Below are 12095 nucleotides of genomic sequence, written 5' to 3'. Positions count from 1 at the left end.
CAGCCGTGATTTACTAAACTGATAGTTCGGTAATTTTCACACCTGTCAACAACTGCTTTCTTTGGGATTGGAATCAGTATATTCTTTTTGAAGTCTGAGGGTATTTCGCCTGTCTCATACACCTTGCTCACCAGATGGTAGAATTTTGCCAGGGTTGTCTCACTCAAGGCTATCAGTAGTTCTAATGGAATGTTGTCTACTCCCGGGACCTTGTTTAGACTTACTTCTTTCAGTGCTCTGTCAAATTCATCACACAGTGTCATATCTCCCATTTCATCTTCATTTACGTCCTCTTCCATTTCCATAATACTGCCCTCAAGTACATTGCTCTTGTATAGATCCTCTATATACTCCTTCCGCTTTTCTACTTTCCCTTCTTTGCCTGGAACAGGTTTTCCATCTGAGCTCTTGATATTCATACATGTGGTTCTCTTTTCTCCAAAAGGTCTCTTTAATTTTCCTGTCTGTAGTACCTGTCTTACCCCTAGTGACATATGCCTCTACATCTCTACATTTGTCCACTAGCCATCCTTGCTTAGCCATTTTGCACTTCCTGTCGCTCTCATTTTTGAGACGTTTGTATTCCTTTTTGCGTACTTCATTTAGTGCATTTTTATATTTTCTCCTTTCATCGATTAAATTCAATACCTCTTCTGTCACTCAAGGCCTTCTACTAGTCCCAGTCTTTTTACCTAGCTGATCCTCCGCTGCCTTCACTATTTCATCTCTCAAAGCTACCCATTCTTCTTCTACTGTATTTCTTTCCCCTGTTCGTTTCCTAATGCTCTCTCTGAAACTCTCTACAACCACTGGTTCTTTCAGTTATCCAGATCCCATCTCTTTAAATTCCCACCTTTTTTTGCAGGTTCTTCAGTTTTAAACTGCGGACCGAGTGAGGTTGCACAGTGGTTAGCACACTGGACTCGCATTCGGTAGGATGATAGTTCAATCCAGGGTCCGGCCATCATGATTTAGGTTTTCCATAATTTCCCTAAATCGCTTCTGGCAAATGCCAGGATGGTTCCTTTGACAGGACACGGCCGACTTCCTTCCCCATCCTTCCCTAATGTGATGAGACTGATGACCTTGCCATTTGGTTTCTTCCCCCAAATCAACCCAACCCTTTAATCTGCAGTTCATAACCAGTGTTGAAAATAATAAACAATATTTTATTCAAAATAACATTCACTGCTATTTATACATTCCTCCCACCTCTCCTGCAGGCTATGAATGCCAGGCCAAAAAAACAGTTCTTTTTTTGAAGCACACCAGTCAGTGAGCCATTTTCGTACATTTTCATAGGAACTGAAGTGTTATTCACAGAGAGTGTGTTCCATTGATGCAAATAGACGATAATTGGATGGAGCCAAATCTGAAGAATAAGCCGCATGCCCAATTATTTCCCAACTGAACGCCTCGATCACTTCCCTGACCTGTTTTTCTGTGTGTGATGGGGCGTAATCATGGAGCAATATGACTTTGTGTTGCGTTTCGCCATATTCCGGTCGTTTTTCACGTAATGCTGGATTTAAATGGATCATTTGGTGTTGGTATCGATTAGTGTTAACGGTTTCACCACGTTTTAGCAGCTCATAATTGATAATACCCTTCTGATCCCACCAAACACAGAGCATTGTCTTCTTTCCAAAGCGTTTTGGTCTTGAAGTGGATGTCTATGGTTTGCGTGGATTCATCAATGATTTACGACGATTAAGATTCTCAAAATATATCCATTTTTCATTATCTGTCACTGTTAGATGGAGAAAAGACTTTCTTTTGTATGTGGCGAGTAGCATTTCACGAGTGACCTTTCGATTTGCTTGCTGTCTTTCATTCAGTTCATGTGGAACGCATTTCCCCTCTTTCTGCACCTTTCCCATAGCTTTAAACATTCAGTTGTGCCGAGTTCCTGTTGAGTTTCGTCCGGCAGTCCTGATTAAGGTTTTCCGTGATTTCCCTAAATCGCTCCAGGCAAATGCTGGGATGGTTCCTTTGAAAGGGCACGGCCGACTTCCTTCCCCATCCTTCCCTAATCCGACGAGACCGATGACTTCGCTGTTTGGTCTCTTCCCCCAAACAATCCAATCCAATCCTGTTGAGTTTGAGTATCATCTTGATCCAATAAAGCCTGCAATTCGTTGTCTTCGAACTTCTTCGGTGGTTTCCCGCGCTCGTCGATTCTCATGTTAAAGCCACCACTTTTGAATGTTTTGAACCATTCGAAACACTGTGTTTTCTCAAGAGCGTGTTCGCCGAAAGCTTCGACAAGCATTCGATGCCATTTTCTTCAAATGATAACAGAAAACTAATGCGGTCCGCAAATTTTAATTCGTAGGCGCAAAATCAACATATTTACGGGTTTGAAACAGATATGATTTATGGAACTTGGGTTACTGTGGGTTGACATTCGTTGTCACCCATTAAAGGAAGCAGATGGCGCTGCAGACGTAGTCTCAAGCGCCCTACACTGACTGCTAGCACCATCGATAGGGAAATTCCGGTTTCATATTTCTACATCTGGTACAAACAAAATGAAAATCAATGAAGGAAAACCGCAAAAAGGATACCTGAACTTTGTAGGGTTGATGAAACTTCTAAGTTTCATGGTTGACAAAAAACTCGTATGACGAGAACACACTGCACGTGTATCTAATAAACTGTCACAATTCGTCTACCTCCTGAGAAAACTGAAACAATTTGTAACTGATCAGTATCTGCTAATAGTATATTATTCAGTGTTTCCCAGCCATACCAGCTACGAGCTATTACTATGGGGTCACTCTACAGGCTGCTAAAATGTTACTACTACTACTTAATAAAAAAAAAAAAGCAATACATGTCATAACATCGAGTAGGAGACAGAACTACTGCAGGCTATTGTTCCCAAAATTGTATATAATGATTGTTCACAGCCACTGTGCATTTTCGTATATATGGAAAATCTAGATTCCTTCAAAAACAGGCATGAGGTACACCATCAAAACATCCACAATAAAGAAAACATAACTGTACCAACCTGCCGACTCTCCAGGAAACGAGACAGCTTTCCAGCAATTGCCCTGAGAATGTTCAGATCACTACCCATGGAAGTGCAGGTCCTTTCGCTGGAGATGTTCAAGAAAAAAATTTCAAGAGACAAATCTACGTCCACTGCAGTCTGTCAGGAATTTTTTGACTGTGATGAAAGTAAATGGATTTACTGAACTTTCTCCTAAACTCGGAAATGTCAGAGAACTAAAATGTCAGTTGGAGATGAAATACGTCTACAGTAAAATGTTTAATCTATTCTTGTCATGTTATATATTATTCATTTATTAATATGTCAGTTTTGTAACTTTTATGCAGTCTATCCATCCATCCACAAATTGCGAGCGACACAGACTTGGTAATAAATGACAAACAAACGGGGAAAATATCCAAGTCGTCATGGAATATTTGTAATTTGGCAGGAAAACAAAGTACAGTACTAAAATAAAGATAAGGAAGATACAAGAGCACGAAATCTTTTAGTACAACATGATGGAGGGTGTCGAAAATACGTTAACTTCCAATGTCAGCAAACGACGATACCATCAAAACTTTCTTCTCGAGAAACGTGACGGCCTGAGTGAATGCCGCTATTTTAAATGCATTGTGGAGTGTTTTGACGTAATGTGACCACTAGTGTGAAGTGGCAGTCACACCATTTCACTAAATTGTCCTAAAAATATGAAGAATTCCAATTAAGTACACAACAGTACTAAACTGTTTTAGTACTGATATTTCCTTTTTCCTCCTTGGTCATTATTCGCACTGGTACATTGATTAAATATTCAGTGAATGGATCGCTTGCTATTTTCGTGTCGAAATTATAAAATCAGTGATTTCCAAAGAGATCTGATTTGATACATTATAAATGGTTTTTGAAAGCCTGCGACTGTAGAAACAATAGGTTTGTTTATAAATAAATGAATCTTCTGCTACCAGTCACGATTTTTCTTTAGTTTACTATTCGCACGACGCGTTTCAAGAAATAATTCCCATTTTCAATTTTAATACGCACAAAAAACGCACTTGAAAATGGGAATCATTTCTCGAAACGAGTCGTGGGAATAGTAAAATAAAGAAAAATCGTGACTGGTAGCAGAAGATTTATTTATTTATAAACATACCTATTCCAAATAGATAATGTAGTTTATAACTTTGGTTATCTCTTGCTGCGTATAATCAACTAACTCTGCCGTCTTTGTTTTAATGAATATCTCTGTCAATGTTTATGTTTGGTGTAGTAGATGAGGGAAATTGATTTGGTGCACGTGTATTTGCTAACTGTGAAAGTGCGGTGTACTTTTTTTTTTTATATTTATTCTGTGGAGGAAAAGTAACTAGGACTCGTGTTCTTCCTTTTTGTGTGACACATCATTAATTAATATGCTGAGGAATACTTCCATTTTTTTTAACGAATGGCGTTTCGCTAGAAAGTATACGAGTTTTGAGAAGAATGTAAACAGAAGACTATTTGAAGCGATGTTCATTCGGCTTCGACCTTGCAGTTTATGCGGAGGTTTTCTTCGATGGAGATCAGATGAACCCGAGGAACATCGTAAGAGAAAGCGACGCATGACTCAATCTGAAGAAATAAGTAATTACTTTCAGACAAAGGAATCTCTTCGGAATGTACTGAAAGATGTTCCGGGGAAAATTTTAAAAATGCGGAGAAAAATTCCAGAAGCATTATATCTTGTTGATGACGATGTCGCCGGTAAGAAGGGGACCCACAGATTGACTTGGTTTGACACTTTTTCTTGCACACTTCCTTTGTAAGTTTATATATCAGCCAGTCTGTTTAACAGGCTGTCTAGTACCGATATTTCTAGCAGTTATTGAATATAACATCTTGGTGATCACTGTCAGTTGTAAGCACATGACAACCATTACTAGAGGTGTCAAAACTTGGACACTCCGTTCTGCATCAGATGTTTGTAATTGTTTCAAATGTTTTAAGAATCACGGTACTTGAGAATACAAACTAGTTTATCTATTATGGGTGAAGAGTTGGGTAGACCCATTATTGTTTGATTATGCTATTCGTAATCAATCAGTAGGCACAGTCACTTTTGTAAAACGCTTCGGACTGTGTGTCTAAAGTGATTTAAGATGGAGCAATCAAGTAAAACAAGTTTTATAAAAGGCAGATGCCAGATTGAGATTCATTGGACAAATTTTGAGGAAATTTAATTCAAATGTAAAGAAGATTAATCACAACACTAGTTACACGATTCCTGACTGTTGTCCGTCAATTTTGGATCCATGCCAGTTCAGAAATAGGGGTGATTGAAAGCATTCAGCATGGAACTACACATTTTGGCAAGGGTTCTTTTAGTCGTCGAATGAGTACCATGAAGATTGTCATCCACCTACAGTGGTAGAGCATTTGGAAGGATGACAGTTCAAACCTGCCTCTGCCCATTTTGATTTGTTTTTTTTTTCGCTGATTTCCCTAAATTGCTTCAGGCAAATGCTGGGATGGTTCCTTTGAAAGTGCACAATCAACTTCCTTTCCCAGCCTTCTCTAATCGGATGGCACCGATGACCTCACTGTCTGGTCCATTCCCCCAAATCAATCAATACAGTAGTAGATGCTCCAAGATTGGTGAGATGAACTGCAGAGACCTTAATGTTAATATTGTGCTAATGTATGCTCCATGGGCAAGTCGTATTGGATCCTCCCCCTACACTGAAATTTTGGTGTTGGTAACAGACTGCTCTGTAATGTAGCCCGAGGTATGGGTTTAGTTGAAATATAATAATTTGGTTGTGAGTTGGAAAAGCCAACCTCTGTGAATGTGAATAAAATTTGTGATAACAGATTGACGTATAATGTAGCCTGATCTTTACGTTCGCACTGTAGCTATACACTGAGTGGCATAGTTTATGCATGTTTCATCACAAAAACTAGAAGTGCAAGCTAAATTCATAAAATGTATCTTAGACATTTGACAACTATTTTAATGCAAGTTATTTATGTATATGATATAAAAAACCATGAAAAATGCTAGGATAACCACCACATAACTTTCATTGTTCCATGAAGAGTCAAGTGGCATATTTCTTCATGGCATATATATCTCATAAAGTGGCTCGTGATAAAAATTGTTGAAATTGTAACTTATACCTGAGCCTTCCCTCGACAATCAGTTTTCCCACCTATCCTTAACCTATTATTATTATTGTTATTATTTCTTCATGTGGGTCATCTAAGGACCACACACCAATTTCAATGCTTCCTTCTTTGTTGTTCTTTCTTTTTCCTCCCGTATTCTTTCATCGTTTCACTATGTATTCTTTTTCTCTTGTCAGACCATTTTGACCCTGTCTTTCTTCTACCTCTTGCCTTGGAATCCTTCCATTTGTAACAATTAGCTCTTGAAAATCTCCCTTTCTGTTGCATCTTTTTCACTTATGTTGTTTCTTTCCAGATCTTTCCTAACTTCGTGAATCCAGGCTATTGTTGACTTCTTGTCCCAAAGATATTTAAAAATCTGTTTGGTTAACCTGTTGCTGTTGATTCTCTGTAAGTGTCCTAAAAATAGCAGTTGCCTCTTTCATAGTGTTTCATTTATGTTTTCTGTGTTGCAGTAAATTTCTTCATTGCTTCTTAATTTCCATACCTCTGTATTTTTAGGTGCTATAAGTATTTTTCAAATGATTTTTCTTTCTAGGAATATAAGTTTGTAGTTCAGTACTAAACATTCACTTGCATAAAGACATTCTGGTTTTATTACTGTGTTGTAGTGCTGTATCTTCAAATTTTTAGCAGACATTCCTAATTATTTCATAAGCTCTCTCCATTTTGTGTACTCTTTCTTCTCTAGCAAATTTTTTTAAGCCATTTTCTTGGATAATTTCTCCCAAATATTTAAATTTATTTATTCTCTTTATCTGGCCAATATCTGTTGCTAGGAATTCCAGAGCATTTTTTATATTTGTCATGTTGTTGTTGTGGTCTTCAGTCCTGAGACTGGTTTGATGCAGCTCTCCATACTAATCTATCCTGTGCAAGCTCCTTCATCTCCCAGTACCTACTGCAACCTACATCCTTCTGAATCTGCTTAGTGTATTCATCTCTTGGTCTCCCTCTACGATTTTTACCCTTCACACTGCCCTCAAATGCTAAATTTGTGATCCCTTGATGCCTCAGGACATGTCCTACCAACCGATCCCTTCTTCTAGTCAAGTTGTGCCACAAACTTATCTTCTCCCCAATCCTATTCAATACCTCCTCATTAGTTACGTGATCTACCCACCTAATCTTCAACATTCTTCCGTAGCACCACATTTCAAAAGCTTGTATTCTCTTCTTGTCCAAACTATTTATTGTCCATGTTTCACTTCCTTACATGGCTACACTCTATACAAATACTTTCAGAAACGACTTCCTGACACATAAATCTATACTCGATGTTAACAAATTTCTCTTCCTCGGAAACGCTTTCCTTGCCATTGCCAGTCTACATTTTATATCCTCGACAATCATCAGTTATTTTGCTCCCCAAATAGCAAAACTCCTTTACTACTTTAAGTGTCTCATTTCCTAATCTAATTCCCTCAGCATCACCCGACTTAATTCGACTACATTCCATTATCCTCATTTTGCTTTTGTTGATGTTCATCTTATATCCTCCTTTCAAGACACTGTACATTCCGTTCAACTGCTCTTCCAAGTCCTTTGCTGTCTCTGACAGAATTACAATGTCATTGGCGAACCTCAAAGTTTTTATTTCTTCTCCCTGGATTTTAATACCTACTCCAAATTTTTCTGTTGTTTCCTTTACGGCTTGCTCAATATACAGATTGAATAACATCTGGGAGAGGCTACAACCCTGTCTCACTCCCTTCCCAACCACTGCTTCTCTTTCATGCCCCTCGACTCTTATAACTGCCATCTGGTTTCTGTACAAATTGTAAATAGCCTTTCGCTCCCTGTATTTTACCCCTGCCAACTTTAGAATTTGAAAGAGAGTATTCCAGTCAACATTGTCAAAAGCTTTCTCTAAGTCTACAAATGCTAGAACATAGGTTTGCCTTTCCTTAATCTTCCTTCTAAGATAAGTCGTGAGGTCAGTATTGCCTCACGTGTTCCAACATTTCTACAGAATCCAAACTGATCTTCCCCGAGGTTGGCGTCTACCAGTTTTTCCATTCGTCTGTAAAGAATTCGCGTTAGTATTTTGCAGCAGTGACTTATTAAACTGATAGTTCGGTAATTTTCACATCTATCAACACCTGCTTTCTTTGGGATTGGAATTATTATATATTATTATTATATAGACTTTTGTCAGGACTGGCTCTCCCAAGGCCGTTAGTAGTTCTAATGGAATGTTGTCTGCTCCCGGGGCCTTGTTTCGACTCAGGTCTTTCAGTGCTCTGTCAAACTCTTCACGCAGTATCGTATCTCCCATTTCATCTTCATCTACATCCTCTTCCATCTCCATAATATTGTCCTCAAGTACATCACCCTTCTATAGACCCTCTATACACTCCTTCCACCTTTCTGCTTTCCCCTCTTTGCTTAGAACTGGGTTTCCATCTGAGCTCTTGATATTCATACAAGTGGTTCTCTTTTCTCCAAAGGTCTCTTTAATTTTCCTATAGGCTGTATCTATCTTAATCCTAGTGAGATAAGCCTCTACATCCTTACATTTGTCCTCTAGCCACCATGCCTGCTTAGCCATTTTGCACTTCCTGTCGATCTCATTTTTGAGACGTTTGTATTCCTTTTTGCCTGCTTCATTTACTGCATTTTTATATTTTCTCCTTTCATCAATTAAATTCAATATTTCTTCTGTTACCCAAGGATTTCTACTAGCCCTCGTCTTTTTACCTACTTGATCCTCTGCTGCCTTCCCTACTTCATCCTTCAGAGCTACCCATTCGTCTTCTACTGTATTTCTTTCCCCCATTCCTGTCAATTGTTCCCTTACGCTCTCCTTGAAACTCTGTACAATCTCCGGTTCTGTCAGTTTATCCAGGTCCCATGTCCTTAAATTCCCACCTTTTTGTCATAAATTTTGTTTTTTTCTACAGATATTCTTAAACCTGCTTTGTTGGCTATTTCTTCTAAGAGATTGATTTGTGTTCCAGCATTTGTTAGGTTTTCAGAAAGAATGGCAAAATCATCCGCAAATGCTAAACAGTGAATTTCAATACCTTTGTTTTAGTTCCCAGTCTGATTGGTGTTAGCGTCTCTTCTTTTAGTTTTTGTTTTCATTCTCTTACTATTTTCTTTAGTACGCAGTTAAACAGGAGTGGAGTCAGGCCATCACCTTGCCTTACACCTTTTTTAATGTTGAATGCCTTTGATATTTCATCCTGAGACTTTAATTTTGATTTGGTGTCTGTGAGTGTTTCATGAATAAGGTTTGCTAATTTAGATTTGATGCCAAATTCTCTGATCACTTTATCTATAGTGTTTCCCTATCAACTGAGTCAGATGCCTTTTTAAAATCTATAAATGTTACAACTATATCTTTGGAGTTTGTAAGTCTGTGACGAATTATGGACTTTAGGTTGAAAATCTGTTCTGAGCAAGATCTGCCCTTTCTAAATCCACTCTGGTATCCTCCCAATTGTCTATTAAATGTTGCTTCTACCTTGTTTAGTAGGATTGTTGAAAATATTTTGTAGTCCACTGACAACAAAGATATACCTCTGTAGTTATTTACATTTTGCTTATCACCTTTCTTGTGCAAGGCATGGATGAGAGCCACTTTCCAGTTTTATTATTATTATTATTATTTTCCTGTTAGAAACATACATAAAACACAGTCTATGCAATTGTTGACTGATCAACACAGCACCACAGTTTATATAATCTTTGACCAAAATTTGGCCACTTCCAGTGCATTTTCCATTGCCTGGTATAGATCATCATTTTTGCAGGTGGCTGGACACAATCGACACTTAAGCATATATTGAACAGTCTGTTCTTCCCTAACAATCACATTGTGTTTTGTTTTCTTCAGTGTATCCCCATTTTTCCAGGTTAAACCGTGATCTGTCCACTCCTGACTCCAGCCTATTCAGAAACTTCCAGATTGGCCAATTCTCATCATGACCAGGGGGTAAAGAGTCTGAAAATCTTTTCCAGCTACGAGAGTGGGATGTCTCGGCCCTCCATAGTTGCAGCCTGGCTTATCAGTAGTTGTTGTTAGTCTCTCCGATGTAGTGAGGAAATTTTCCTTGACCTGAGTCATTCTGAGTAAGATTGTTGCCCATGAATGGGGGGGGGGGGGGGGGGCCTGCTCCAGTTTCGTTCTTTGTCTGTTTGCTGCTATTTCTCTTGGTGCAATTCCTGCAAGGCGATAGAGCCATTCAACTGGAGTTGACTTCAGGCAGCATGTTATAATTCTGCATGTGTCATTCAGGGCAGTATCCACCTGTTTGCCATGTGATGACTCATAGCAAACAGGACAGGCATACTCTGCATCAGAGTAGCATAATGCCATTGCAGGAGTTTGGATGGTTTCAGCTTGATTGCCTCAGTGTGATCTGGCAAGTTTCCTCAGTAGGTTTTTCCTGGTGGACACTTTTGATTTGAAATTCATGCAGTGTTTTTTGAATGTTAGAAATCTGTCAAGTGTTATTCCTAGGTCTTTTGGAGTATCACAGTGTTCCAGTTTAACCCCTAAACATTCTATTTTTAACTTGTGGGTGGTTTCCCTATTGCTCAGATGGTAAGCACCCACTTGTGTCTTTGATGGGTTTGGTTTAATCTGGTTTATTCTGTAGTATTTTGACAGATCTTCAAGAGCACTCGTTAGGGTGAGTTCTATTGAATCAAAGTTTGGGCTTTGGGTTGCCAGGGCGAGATCATCAGCATACAACAAACTCCAAAACTCCTGCAGTTGGGGACTATGGGTTGGTCATTAGTACGTACATTGAGAAGAATTGGAACCAATATACATCCTTGGGGAAGGCTATTTTTCTCTAGCGTCCATCGGTTATGCTGTCCTTTGAGGTCAACAAAGAATCTTGGGCTCTGCAGAAGATTTGCCATGAGCCTGATGAGGATGAAATCCTTGTTTAGGTTGTAGACCTTATTTAATAACAACTTGTGGTTGATGGTGTCATACACTGCTGTACCATACATGAAAGAAGCCTCCCTGAAGATTGCGACTGAGAAAAGCAGTTAGGCATACACTGGGTGTCAAGAAATTATGGCTGATCCTTTCACACCAGAAACATCCATATATAAGCCCTTTTGAGAGCCACAGCTAAGCATTATCTCAATCATGTTGATTGAGATAATGAAGGAATGACATCAGCCAGAGAAGAACTCTTGCAAGAACTTTGCAGACAGCACCAATGTGCAAATTGAACAAGATGAGAGAGAAAGAGAAGTAGGGAGGGGAGGGGTTGATAGTGGTACATCATATACCTTCTACTACTTAATGTAACATGATGTGTGGATTGTAAATGTAGATGTGCACGTGTTGGCATGTGACTTGCTGGAACTGCATACCTATCATCAGCTTCACCGTCCCATACTGTGTGAAAGTTATGGGATTATGGAAGTGTCCGATTCCACCCGTCTACTTTGACCCATGACATCATCAATATAGCGGAAATGGCTATTCTGAGCATCTGCAATACGGCGCCTATGATGTCACTACATACACACAGCAACAAATACGAAAACACGTATAAATAAGGCAATAACATCTCCCTCCAAAAATATGATCAAACTAACGGGAAATTGGGGGTTTTAGGGAGGGGTCAACATAAATATAACAGTAAAAGAAAACACACGACAATCCGAAAACACACAAAATGAAGAGAAAAAAAATTAAAAAATCTACAGGAATTAGACACTTCCCTTGACCTATGTAGGTCAACTGCAGCTGACAATACCAAAACACCAACGCCTCCATCAAAAAAACTACGAAAATTGGAATCAGACATTTCCCTTGACCACAGCTGACGATACCATAACACCAATATAAAACTATGAAAATTGGAATTGGCCATTTCCCTTGACCATAACTATTGATACAAAAATCCAACACCTACACTACAAAAAATAAAACTAAAACCACAACACCTCAAAAATTCAA

General features: G+C 38.8%; 1 protein-coding gene across 1 annotated transcript in view; it reads left to right on the top strand.

Moving 5' to 3' along the window:
* Positions 1–4249: 4249 nt before the first annotated feature.
* The window catches only part of LOC126470314 (dimethyladenosine transferase 2, mitochondrial), a 45024-nt gene continuing 37178 nt past the window's right edge, over positions 4250–12095 (top strand). Inside the window, exon 1 of the mRNA XM_050098090.1 lies at positions 4250–4741. Coding sequence (XP_049954047.1) covers positions 4411–4741 — 331 coding nt within the window. The 5' untranslated portion in view covers positions 4250–4410. The remainder of the gene's footprint in view (positions 4742–12095) is intronic.

This window comes from Schistocerca serialis, chromosome 3 (genome assembly GCF_023864345.2).
Source record: "Schistocerca serialis cubense isolate TAMUIC-IGC-003099 chromosome 3, iqSchSeri2.2, whole genome shotgun sequence".
NCBI lineage: Eukaryota > Metazoa > Arthropoda > Insecta > Orthoptera > Acrididae > Schistocerca > Schistocerca serialis.
The sequence above is the reverse complement of the archived record's forward strand: the minus strand, read 5'-3'. Positions and strand labels throughout refer to the sequence as shown.